Raw genomic sequence first — 10,697 nt, forward strand, 5'->3', positions numbered from 1 at the left:
CCCTCTGCGGACACGCTTAAGGAAGCAGCTATGGCTAAAGGGATAGGGGTCCAGCAGGCCGCACCGAGGCGATGGACCAGCTCCTTTGCCGCACTGTCACTGCTGTGCCTGGCTGTCCAAGCAGGTAAGGAGGAAGGGCTGCTGGGAAAGAGCTTTGCTAGGTGAGCAGGTTGGGCTGAGGCGGCAGGAGGAACTGTGAATTTATTCATTCATTTTACACCGCACAGAGCGTGGCCCAGAGCCACAGAAAGTGGGGCATGTTGCAGAACTTTAGCACCAGTGAAGACACTTTTAAGGTGCACTTTAACCAAACTGTATCACCAATGTATTCTTTATTGGACCCGATGAGAATTGAGCAGCAGGGAATTTAAGGCTCTGGCCACTCCCTGGCTTTAACACCCCAGGGTTTCAGAGCAAATTATTTCATTCTGCTGAACTCCAGGTACGTGAATGGTTTTCCCAAGGTTATACAAGGAGTTTGCTTGTGGGGATACATGGCAGGTTTCCCAAGTCATGGGCTTATTCTCCAGTTCTTAGACCACCCTGCAAGACCTAACGGGTCTTGCTTAAGCCTGCATATATTGAACAGGCAGCGCCCAGCCAGCGCTCAATGAAACCTTGACCTTGAAGATTCGGCCTGTCTGGTTCTCTCCTCAACAACACCCATTGGCAAAGAATCCCGAGTTATAGAAAAACTGGACTGCATGCTAAAGAGGAATTTATACCCAGCCGCACTCTTACCGAAAGCCACTTTGATCACGATTGTAACGGAAAAGAAGGGTATATGTTACCAACAGTAACTTCCAGCATCTTCTCTCGATGCTGGATGTCAAACTGACCCTTCAAGGCGAAAGGCTGTGTGTCTCTCATTTCCAATCCTCAACTCAGCTTGGTTTAACTGTGCCGCTTGTGTTTCTGGAAGAAGCTAATCCGCTGGATAAGACATGGATTTAAAAAGATATTATATGGGGGCCAGTTTCACCGCAGGCATAAGGAGCGGCTAGGCAGATGCAAAGGAGTTAAAGGAAAAGTTGGGGTTGCATACTTCCCTACCTCCAACTCTGTACACTGCCGAACAGGATTGTGGCACAAGAGGCAGATTCATTATGGAACTTAGTATGTCAGCTGTCTCTAATTCATGGGCACAATGTGCCCCTCTTTCGGAGGGAGCCCTGGGCGCTAAATCTCACCATTGTGCTTGGGTGAATTTGTAAATTCTGAACGTTATTAGAGATCACGGTGTGTTGTGACCAACCAGATAGATGGGTTCTGATGGTGTTTTTTGGGTGGGGAAATGTGTGAAGTCAGCCTTGCACCCCCCACGGAAGTGATTTCCTCATGAACACGCTGCGATCCTTTCAACTGCTTAAATGCAAAATAAACATGCCAGTTTTCCTCTCTCAAGTACTGGGAGTCAGTGGGTAGTTGCTCGTGCAAATAGCAATCCAAACCAGAAAAAAAACAAAAATGGATGTGGAGACCACACACAGAAAGACCATCTCAAGTTTAAAGTGGTGGGGAGGGCGGTGTTTCAGCTGCGGGTCTGCCTCCCTCCGGAGCAAAGAGTCACAAACACTTTTCTTTGTCAAGAAGCTTCGACAAAAGCGATGTTTTCATAGCAATAGCTGCATTTGGTCCTTCCCCTTTAAGCTGCTCTTCCCCATCCCGCTGGTGTCTTTGTCCTAAGAGAGAGCTAGAGATTCTTTTGCCATTGAATTTTAACCTTTCATCCCTGCCCAAGTTGGACTGGGCAGGAGACGCAAGCCAGGATACGGGGAGTGTGAACAAGCTAAGCTTTCTTCCCCTAGGGAGACCAAAAGAGTGTAACTTGGCTCGGCGTGAGAATTTAATTCATCCAGCGGCAGCGGTTTCATTGAGTTAATGACGGCTGTGAAACTGCTGGCGGAGTTCCAGCTCCCATGAGTAGTAAAGTGAAAACTCCGACATCCGCAAGAGCTGGCTGGGATTAGTCAAAGCTCCGAGGCGAAGGGTGACTTTAATTACCACCTTCAGTATTAGGGAGTCAGGCAGTCAAGGGCTGCTGACCTTAATTATTCTGTTGCAAACCTTGGGAGATTTCTAGAAGCTAGAAATTACGAAACATATACTAAAACCTTCCATTTCCTTTTTTAAAAAATGATTTTTTATTTTATTTTACAAGCGTAGAATTATAACAATACCAAGTAAATATCTGCATTTAGAGATTTCTCTGAATCTCCAGACTTCCCACCTTGGGTCTTATTGTCAACATTTTCAACTGCATATTATTTCGTAATCCGTATTTTGTATGCGTCCATATTGTCCATAGCGATTGTTACATTACAAGCGTTGTTAAAAAATCCTACTAATGTTTTCATCTGCTCGCAGTGGTCTCCTAAATAAATTAGAAATTTTTCCCGTTCTTTCTTAAAGTTTTTGTCTTCTTGGTTCCTGAGTTTTCTGGTCAGTTTTGCCATTTTGGCATGGTCCTTTTATTAACATAGTTCATTCCTATGGTTGGAAATATTTGATGCAGTCCGTCAAAGACTAAGAATATGCACAGCAAGTGCAAACAAGCTGTTTTCACTCTCTTTCACACACCCACTTCACATCAGAACTCCTGCTTCACTTCTCGTAATATCCCCTTACCTTGGGGGAATCGCCTCAAATATTCCAGCGAGGTTTTTGGGTTCCAGGAGACATTTAAATACTTCCATGAAAATATACCAGCTGATCATTCTGGGCTACTAGCTTTTCAGAAGTATGCTAGTACAGAAGCATAGCATGTATGATACCCCATATTCTTCTCTCCTGCCCATGCAGCTGGCTTCTCTGTCAAATATTTCACATTATGGCCTCATCCTAGAAGTCGCTAAGATTGCGGCTAGGCCTAGGAAGGGTGTGCCGTTTATTCTTTCTGTTGTGCTGCCCTAGATAGTTACAACTGCTCAGTAAATGTCAATAATATTTTTAAAATAAATTTTATTTTTGCGTTTTTTATTTTACATAAAAAAATGAATACATAAACATATAATCCCTTCTGACTTCACCCCTCCCCCCAATGGTGGATCTTAATGTACAGTGGTACCTCGGGTTACATACGCTTCAGGTTACATACGCTTCAGTTTACAGACTCCGCTAACCGAGAAATAGTGCTTCAGGTTAAGAACTTTGCTTCAGGATAAGAACAGAAATCGTGCTCCGGCGGCGCGGCAGCAGCCGGAGACCCCATTAGCTAAAGTGGTGCTTCAGGTTAAGAACAGTTTCAGGTTAAGAATGGACCTCCAGAACGAATTAAGTACTTAACCCGAGGTACCACTGTACTGATTTTACCCTCTGCATCTCTATCATAACTCTATTTTTATAAATCCTTTGTCAATCTCTAGTTCAAATTTTGACTACACGTTTTCTGTCAATCCTACCAATGTATGTAGTTGTTTATAATAGCTTTTCAAATAAATTATAAACTTTCCCTATTCTTTATTAAAGACCTCCTCTTCCTGATTTCTAATTCTTCCTGTAAGTTTTGCCATTTCGGCATAGTGAATCAATTTTGTTTGTCACTCTTCTTTGGTCAGAGTTGTAACATCTTTCCATTTCTGAGATAAGAGAGTCCGCACAGCCGTGGTCGCGTACATACAGTGGTACCTCGGGTTAAGAATTTAATTCATTCTGGAGGTCCGTTCTTAACCTGAAACTGTTCTTAACCTGAGGTACCACTTTAGCTAATGGGGCTTACCACTGCCGCCGCACCACCACCGCACAATTTCTGTTCTCCTCTTGAAGGAAAGTTCTTAACCCGAGGTACTATTTCTGGGTTAGCAAAGTCTGTAACCTGAAGTGTCTGTAACCTGAAGCATCTGTAACATGAGGTACCACTGTAAATAGTTTCGTCTGGTCCTTCGGGATCTCTGGTCCTATAATACCTAAAAGAAAAGCTTCTGGTTTCTTAGGGAAGTTATTTTCAACATTTTTTTCAGTTCCTTATATATCATTTCCCAGAAGTCTTTTTTCATCTTACACGACCACCACATATGATAAAAGTACCATCTTTTTCTTTACATTAATAAATGTTAATATCAAGGCACAGCATATCACTGCTCCAGCCTTTGTGATCCCAGTTTTAAAATAAGGTCACAACTGGAACAGCAGCTTACTGAGACTGACTCTTTTACTCACCCTGGGCAGAACATCGATCACTGGCTGCAACTAAAGTGGATTCATAATTGCCCAATACCATGGAGCTTTATGTAGTTCAGAGAACCCAGAAAACTTACCAAGTGTATCATCACAAAAGGCTAAGATGTCTGACATGAAGTTTGAAAGCTGCAGTTTGGGGAGAAGGATCCTCTCCTGCTGTCAGACATTTTGGATCCAATTACCACTTTTCTTTCAAAATTCCCTATGCTTTGAAAATCTGAATAGGTGAGCCACACCAATTGCATAGGAAATCTCTGGATTTAGGGAGCAGAAAGTGTGAGACAGCTGTAGTCAGAGGGAAATGCCGCAATGACAGGGGGCGTTAAAGGAAGCACAAGGGGGTCCACAATCTACATTAAGCTGAAGTACAGACAGGCCCTAACCTAGGTCTATTACTTTCAATGGGTCTACCATGAGTAAAACCTAGTTGGATCCAACCTTATTGGCTAGTGTTAAGGGGAGTTGGAGTCCTAGAATATCTAGAGGGCCACAGAATCCGCATCCTGGCCCTAAACCAGTTCTGGGTTTGGAAAAAAAATTGTAAAATTAATTGAAAATAAAATAAAAAAAGCTTCTGATCTCCTCTTTGTGGCTTAGCTGAAAGAAAGGGGGAGCCGGAGGCCAGCCTTAACTCGATCCCACAGCTAGTTAGTCAAATTTATTTGTTAGAAACCATTGGTTATTGCATTCCCATTGTGCAAAGTGTTAGGACCAAATCAAGAGAATAACAAAGGGAAAAAGGGATTTCAGGAATGCTCCTCAAAATGAGCTATCCCAGATTAGCACCACCTTCCAAACAGGCTGAGACCCTACCTGCCCACACACTGTCTTGCCAGAGTGGTGCATGTGCTAGTTATCTTCCACTTGGACTACTGCAACACACTCTACATAGGGCTACCTTTGAAGGTGACTCGGAAACTACAATTAATCCACAATGCAGCTGCTAGACTGGTTAACTGGAGTGGCCGCCGAGACCATATAACACCGGTCCTGAAATACCTACATTGGCTCCCAGTAAGTTTCCGAGCACAATTCAAAGTGTTGGTGTTGACCTTTAAAGCCCTAAATGGCCTCAGCCCAGTATACCTGAAGGAGCATCTTCACCCCCATCATTCAGCCCGGACACTGAGGTCCAGCGCCGAGCATCTTCTGGTGATTCCCTCACTGCGAGAAGTGACGTTACAGGGAACCAGGCAGAGGGCCTTCTCAGTAGCGGCACCCACCCTGTGGAACACCCTCCCACCAGATGTCAAGGAAATCAACAACCATCCGACTTTTAGAAGACATCTGAAGGCAGCCCTGTTTAGGGAAGTTTTTAATGTTTGAAGTTTTATTCTGTTTTTAATGTTCTGTTGAAAGCCGCCCAGAGTAGCTGGGCAGGGTAGAAATAAATTATTATTATTATTATTATTATTATTATTATTATTATTATTATTATTATACACCAGAGGCAAGGGGCCTACTCTCAAATGGCCCAGTGGTTTCCTTTCCAGCCTTCCCTTACATACTAATCAAACAATTGGGGGCTTCCCCCATGAATTTCATTCCGCCCCCATTTTCCCAGCCCTGAAATCTCGCCTCTTGCTCATTGATTTTGTTTCGCGCTCTCTGCAGTCCAGAAGGCGGACCTCACCGGGGATTCCACAGTGGCCACCATCAACCACTCCCTGTCATTGCTGCAGCGGTTGCAAGAGCTCCTGCAGAACGGCAATGCCAGCGATACTACCCTGCGGGTGCACACTGCAGGCTCGGATGAAATCAAAGTCTTCCACACCCACCAGTTGATGCTCAGCTTGCAAAGCGAGATCTTTGAGAGCCTCCTGCACAACCAGACCATGATCACTCTGCACGAGCCGCCTGACAGTGCAGCCCTTTTTGAAAAGTTCATCAGGTAAGAGGCTGAGCTCACTGACCTCATCTGGGTGGCCCTAAGAGAAGGAGTGAATGAGTCCCCTTCCTCGGTCCTGTTGGTTCTCAGCTGGAGGAGCTGTAGTTGCCCTCTGCTCTCCTTCCATCTCTCTCCTAAGAACCTGGCTGAACCTTTTTATGCAGTCCTGGGATGCAATATGGCAGGGTAGTCAACATGATGTTTTCCATTATATTGCTGGAGCTTCTTGGACCATTGGCCATGCTGGCCAAGTCTGATTGGAGTTGGGATCTAACATCTATGTTGGCAGCCCCTGCACTTTTGCCTATAATAAGACAACTGGAAACACAGCTTGCTGGGAAATGTATTCTAAGAGGACAGGAAATGGAATAGAAGGGAAATTCAGTAAAGACTACTGAAATGTAACCTGTCCTTCAGTTCTGTGGCATGGCGTGTGTCCGATTTGCCAAGCTGGGAGAAACCAGGATGGGGCTTTTGTGGCTGAGAGCAAAGGGAGTGAGGCTGGACTCCCAAGATCAAAAAGAGACAGAAATGTTGGAGAGGTGTGGTCTCCATACCCTCCAACATTTCTCCGATGAAAATAGGAATGCCCTATTCAATAATAATACAGTCAAACCTTGAACGTAATCTATTCTGGAAGACAATTTGACTTCCGAAATGTTTGGCAAAGTCAATGTGGAAAAAAGAAAAAAATTCCCCGGAAGCCATTCGACTTCTGAAAAACATTCGAAAATAGGGTTGTCGGCGTTCGGGAGCCAAAATCTTAGAAAACAGAGCCATTCGAGAACCAAGGTTTGACTGTAATAATAATAATTTCATTATTTATACCCCACCCAAGTTAATTTAAAACCAGCTAGGTGGTGGTCTCATGCAATGCCAAGACATTTGTATACTACCCATCTCAGTAGCTAACGCAGTCTATTAAAAATAAAAATTAAAAAAACATGAAAACTGTTGAGAGAAGAAATGTCACCAGTATGAATGATGATTGTGTCCCTTCTCTAGATATCTGTACTGTGGTGAGATCTCCATTCTCCTCCACCAAGCCATACCGCTTCACCGACTAGCCAGCAAATATCGCATCTCTAGCTTGCAGAGAGGGGTAGCTGAATACATGAAAAACCATCTGGCCAGTGAGTCGAACCAGGGCCATGTGGTGGGCTGGTACCACTATGCAGTGAGGATTGGCGACGAGGCTTTGCAGGAGAGCTGCCTCCAGTTCCTGGCCTGGAACCTCTCAGCTGTGATGAGCAGTGCTGAGTGGGCCTCGGTGAGTGTTGATCTCTTGCTGCTGTTGCTGGAACGATCCGACCTGGTTCTGCAGAGCGAGTTGGAGCTGTACACAGCCGTCGAGGAGTGGGTGGTCACACACCAGCCCGAGGACTATGTCGTGGAGAAGATGCTGAGGTCCCTGCGTTACCCTATGATCTCCCCCAGCCACCTTTTCCACCTGCAGAAGCAGTCTCTGGTGATGGTGAAGCACTACAACGCTGTGCAAGACCTGCTCTTCCAAGCCTTCCAGTTCCACTCGGCCTCCCCGATCCACTTTGCCAAATACTTTGACGTCAACTGCAGCATGTTCCTGCCCCGAAACTACCTCTCCACCTCCTGGGGTTCTCAGTGGGTGATTAACAACCCAGCCAGGGATGACCGCAGCACCAGTTTCCAGACTCAGCTGGGGCCCAGCAACCATGACTCTGCCAAGCGCGTGACTTGGAACGTTCTGTTCTCCCCACGTTGGCTCCCGGTCAGCTTGCGTCCCGTTTACTCGGACTCTGTCTCGGGGGCCATTCAGTCTATCAGGATCGAGGACGGCCGCCCCCGCCTGGTTATCACTCCGGCCACGACTAGCTCTGACTTTGCCGGAGTCAGTTTCCAAAAAACCATCCTGGTAGGCATGAGGCAGCAGGGCAAAGTCTTTGTCAAACATGCCTACAGCTTCCACCAGAGCACAGACGAGGTGGCCGACTTCCTGGTGCATGCCGACTTACAGAAGCGCACCTCCGAATACCTCATCGACAACTCTCTGCACCTGCATATCATCATCAAGCCTGTCTACCATTCGCTGATCAAAATCAAGAAGTAGAAGAACGGCGGAAGATAGGGAACCACAAGACAAGGCAGGGGACGAGAATGACTGGATTGTACTGGAGAACAGCAACGAATACAGTACAAAACTGGCTGGCATCTTGTAATCTATGCATGTAATCTGGGCATGCAGGCCCTGGGTGCTTCTTGCATGAAAACAACTTCTGCAGCTACAAACCTGGGGACTTTAAAAAAAGAAAAGTAGATGGGAAATTAAAACATGTACAGTCTTGGGGGTGGGAAATTCCCTTATCTCTGTTTTCAGATACTTATGTTTAGCTCTCTTCCATCTTTGAAGGCTGCAATCCTACATGTGCTCACCTGGGAGCCAGTTGCACTGAACTGAATGACTTACTTCTGAGTAGATGTGAATAGGATTGCACTCTTAAGGAACTCAGGTAGAACTGGAGGATCTCAGTGGTGCTTTTGATTAGATCGTTCTCCAAGATACCCCCCTTAGCAAGAGGTTTGACTTCCTAACTTGTTTAGAATCTGCCTTCATGTCTTGCCCATGAAGTGGTGATCCCGTGGAATTGTTGTAGTTTGAGAGATATAGACAAAAAACAAAACAAAAAACAAAAACCCAGCAGTGCACTGGTAGGTAAAAAGTCCTTAGAAAACTGTAATATTCATATGGGTTTCTTCTAGTCACCCTTATTTGTTGATGCATCCAGCCTTCCACTATTCCCTCTACTAGACTTGATACTAGATGAACGAGTTTGGTTCTTTAAGCGTTAAAAGTGGCACTATAGTCTTTGGTTCATATACAGGGTAGATTATACATCCACGTCCTTATTTTTCTCAGTCCAAACCAGAGACACATGAATCCCATCTCCTGCTGCTTTTGACTGGATATCCTAGCCATAGAGTGGGTTTTTTCTGTCTCGCTGATCAGGTAGGAAAGTTCAGTCTACTTTCTGAGTCCCCGATTAGCGAATTAAATACATACGAACCAATTGACCAGACCCATCACACTTCCTTCTCTCCATTTCAACCTCTGCCTTCTGGCCCTTGTCACATGATTTTTTTCCAAGGTAGGCAGATTCCAGTGTACTATCCCAAAATAATAGCATCTTCACCTTTAAGAAGAAAAACAACAACAACAAAAGCTTTCCTGTTGGTTTTCTAAACTTTCTGTAATAAGTGTAATTATTTGTTTGTAAAATAAACGGGGCAAAAGCTGGTTTAGAACTAGAGGAGTTGGGTTGCAGACTATGGGCTAGGTGGAAATATGGTGCTTGTGCTCTCTCTGCAGGTAATGTCCACAGCCTTTTGAATAGATCATCAGTTACATAGATTTCTGAATAAAAATCAGGAAATGTATTGCTGGGGATGACTGTGTGGTGTTATTTTTGAGGTGAAAATGGCTTTTGAGCAGTGTTCTGCTCAAAGAAGGAGTCTTCACTGTCTTCTGTTCAATCTTCCCTTTCATGTATTGGCTTACTTAGCCTGTAATCCTCTCTCTCCTTCCCCCAGTGTCTTGTTGTAAACCGCCCTGTGATCCTTGGACGAAGGGCTGTATAGAAAATTTAATAATAATAATAACAATAATAATAATGATTCAGTCTTCAGCTAGTCTGCATGGCTTCCAAGCCTTTTACACCCCCCAAACTCTCGACAACCTGAAAATTATTTTGATGCACACAATGGTAGTCAAGGCCCCAGTTCCCCATTCTTCCTTCCTCTCCCAGTGAATGAATGCAGGTTCTGGGCCTTTTCAATTGGTTAGACCGTGGTGCTGATAATGCCAAGGTTGCAAGTTCGATCCCCGGATGGGACAGTTGCATAGTCCTGCATTGCAGGGGATTGGACTAGATTATCCCGAAGGTCCCTTCCAACGCTATGATTCTGTTCTATGGTGGCTTGGTCACCATGTCAAGGTGGTGCCACCAGTCACCAAGGGGGTGTTGACAGGGCCATCTTAAGCATATCCGGCGCCGTGGTGCAAAGATCCCTCCGGCGCTCCCTTGGCAACTCAAAAACAAGGGAGGGGGTGGTAGAAAATGTCCTCTGCCTCCCCCACTGCCCCGATACCCTGCGTGGCAGCAGCGATCAAGCAGGAAAACGTGCTGGCGGACATTGTGAGCCCGGGAAGGCTGCACGCCGCCTTTTGCCAGGAAGGAGGAGGAGGAGAATGACCAGGATCAGGGTAGTCTTTAGCAGATGCAGAAGCTTGGGAGGGAAACTGCGCGCATCTTCCATCCTAAGCCTCTGCGGCAATTGCTCTCCTCCTGCGGAGGCTTGGGAAGGAAGCTGTACACCTGCCAGACATACAGTTGGTGGGGTGCAGCTGGTGGGCGTGCAGGGAAAGGGGAGGCTGCCAGCAAAGCCACGCAGCTCCCCCACTTGCTAGGGCGCCCCTGAGAGGCCGGCGCCCTGGCGCAACGAACCACTAACATCAATGGGGAAGACGGCTCTGGGTGTTGAAGCGAGATGTGGCAACAACAGGCAGGTGTTTCCACCGGGTGGGCACGTAGAAGAATGCTGCTAGATGCTGGTGGTCATTGTCATCATGTACAGCTTCTGCTGATGGTTCCCAGGC

The 10,697-nt window shown here is 45.8% G+C and overlaps 1 protein-coding gene across 1 annotated transcript; it reads left to right on the top strand.

Moving 5' to 3' along the window:
* On the top strand, positions 1–10,224 carry BTBD17 (BTB domain containing 17). Its single transcript, XM_083598830.1, has 3 exons — positions 1–124; positions 5,794–6,070; positions 7,073–10,224. Exons 1-3 carry the CDS (start codon positions 31–33, stop codon positions 8,151–8,153), a joined length of 1,452 nt encoding a protein of 483 aa, XP_083454956.1. The 5' UTR covers positions 1–30; the 3' UTR covers positions 8,154–10,224.
* Positions 10,225–10,697: the final 473 nt, after the last annotated feature.

The sequence above is a fragment of the Podarcis filfolensis genome (assembly GCF_964270895.1).
Source record: "Podarcis filfolensis genome assembly, chromosome: 2".
Lineage (NCBI taxonomy): Eukaryota > Metazoa > Chordata > Lepidosauria > Squamata > Lacertidae > Podarcis > Podarcis filfolensis.

Excerpts from the sequence above, each read along its gene's own strand:
- BTBD17 (XM_083598830.1), top strand. The coding sequence starts at position 31 with ATGGCTAAAGGGATAGGGGTCCAGCAGGCCGCACCGAGGCGATGGACC. Across the intron at positions 125-5,793 it reads GTGCCTGGCTGTCCAAGCAG|TCCAGAAGGCGGACCTCACC; the intron begins GTAAGGAGGAAG and ends CGCTCTCTGCAG. Across the intron at positions 6,071-7,072 it reads CTTTTTGAAAAGTTCATCAG|ATATCTGTACTGTGGTGAGA; the intron begins GTAAGAGGCTGA and ends TCCCTTCTCTAG.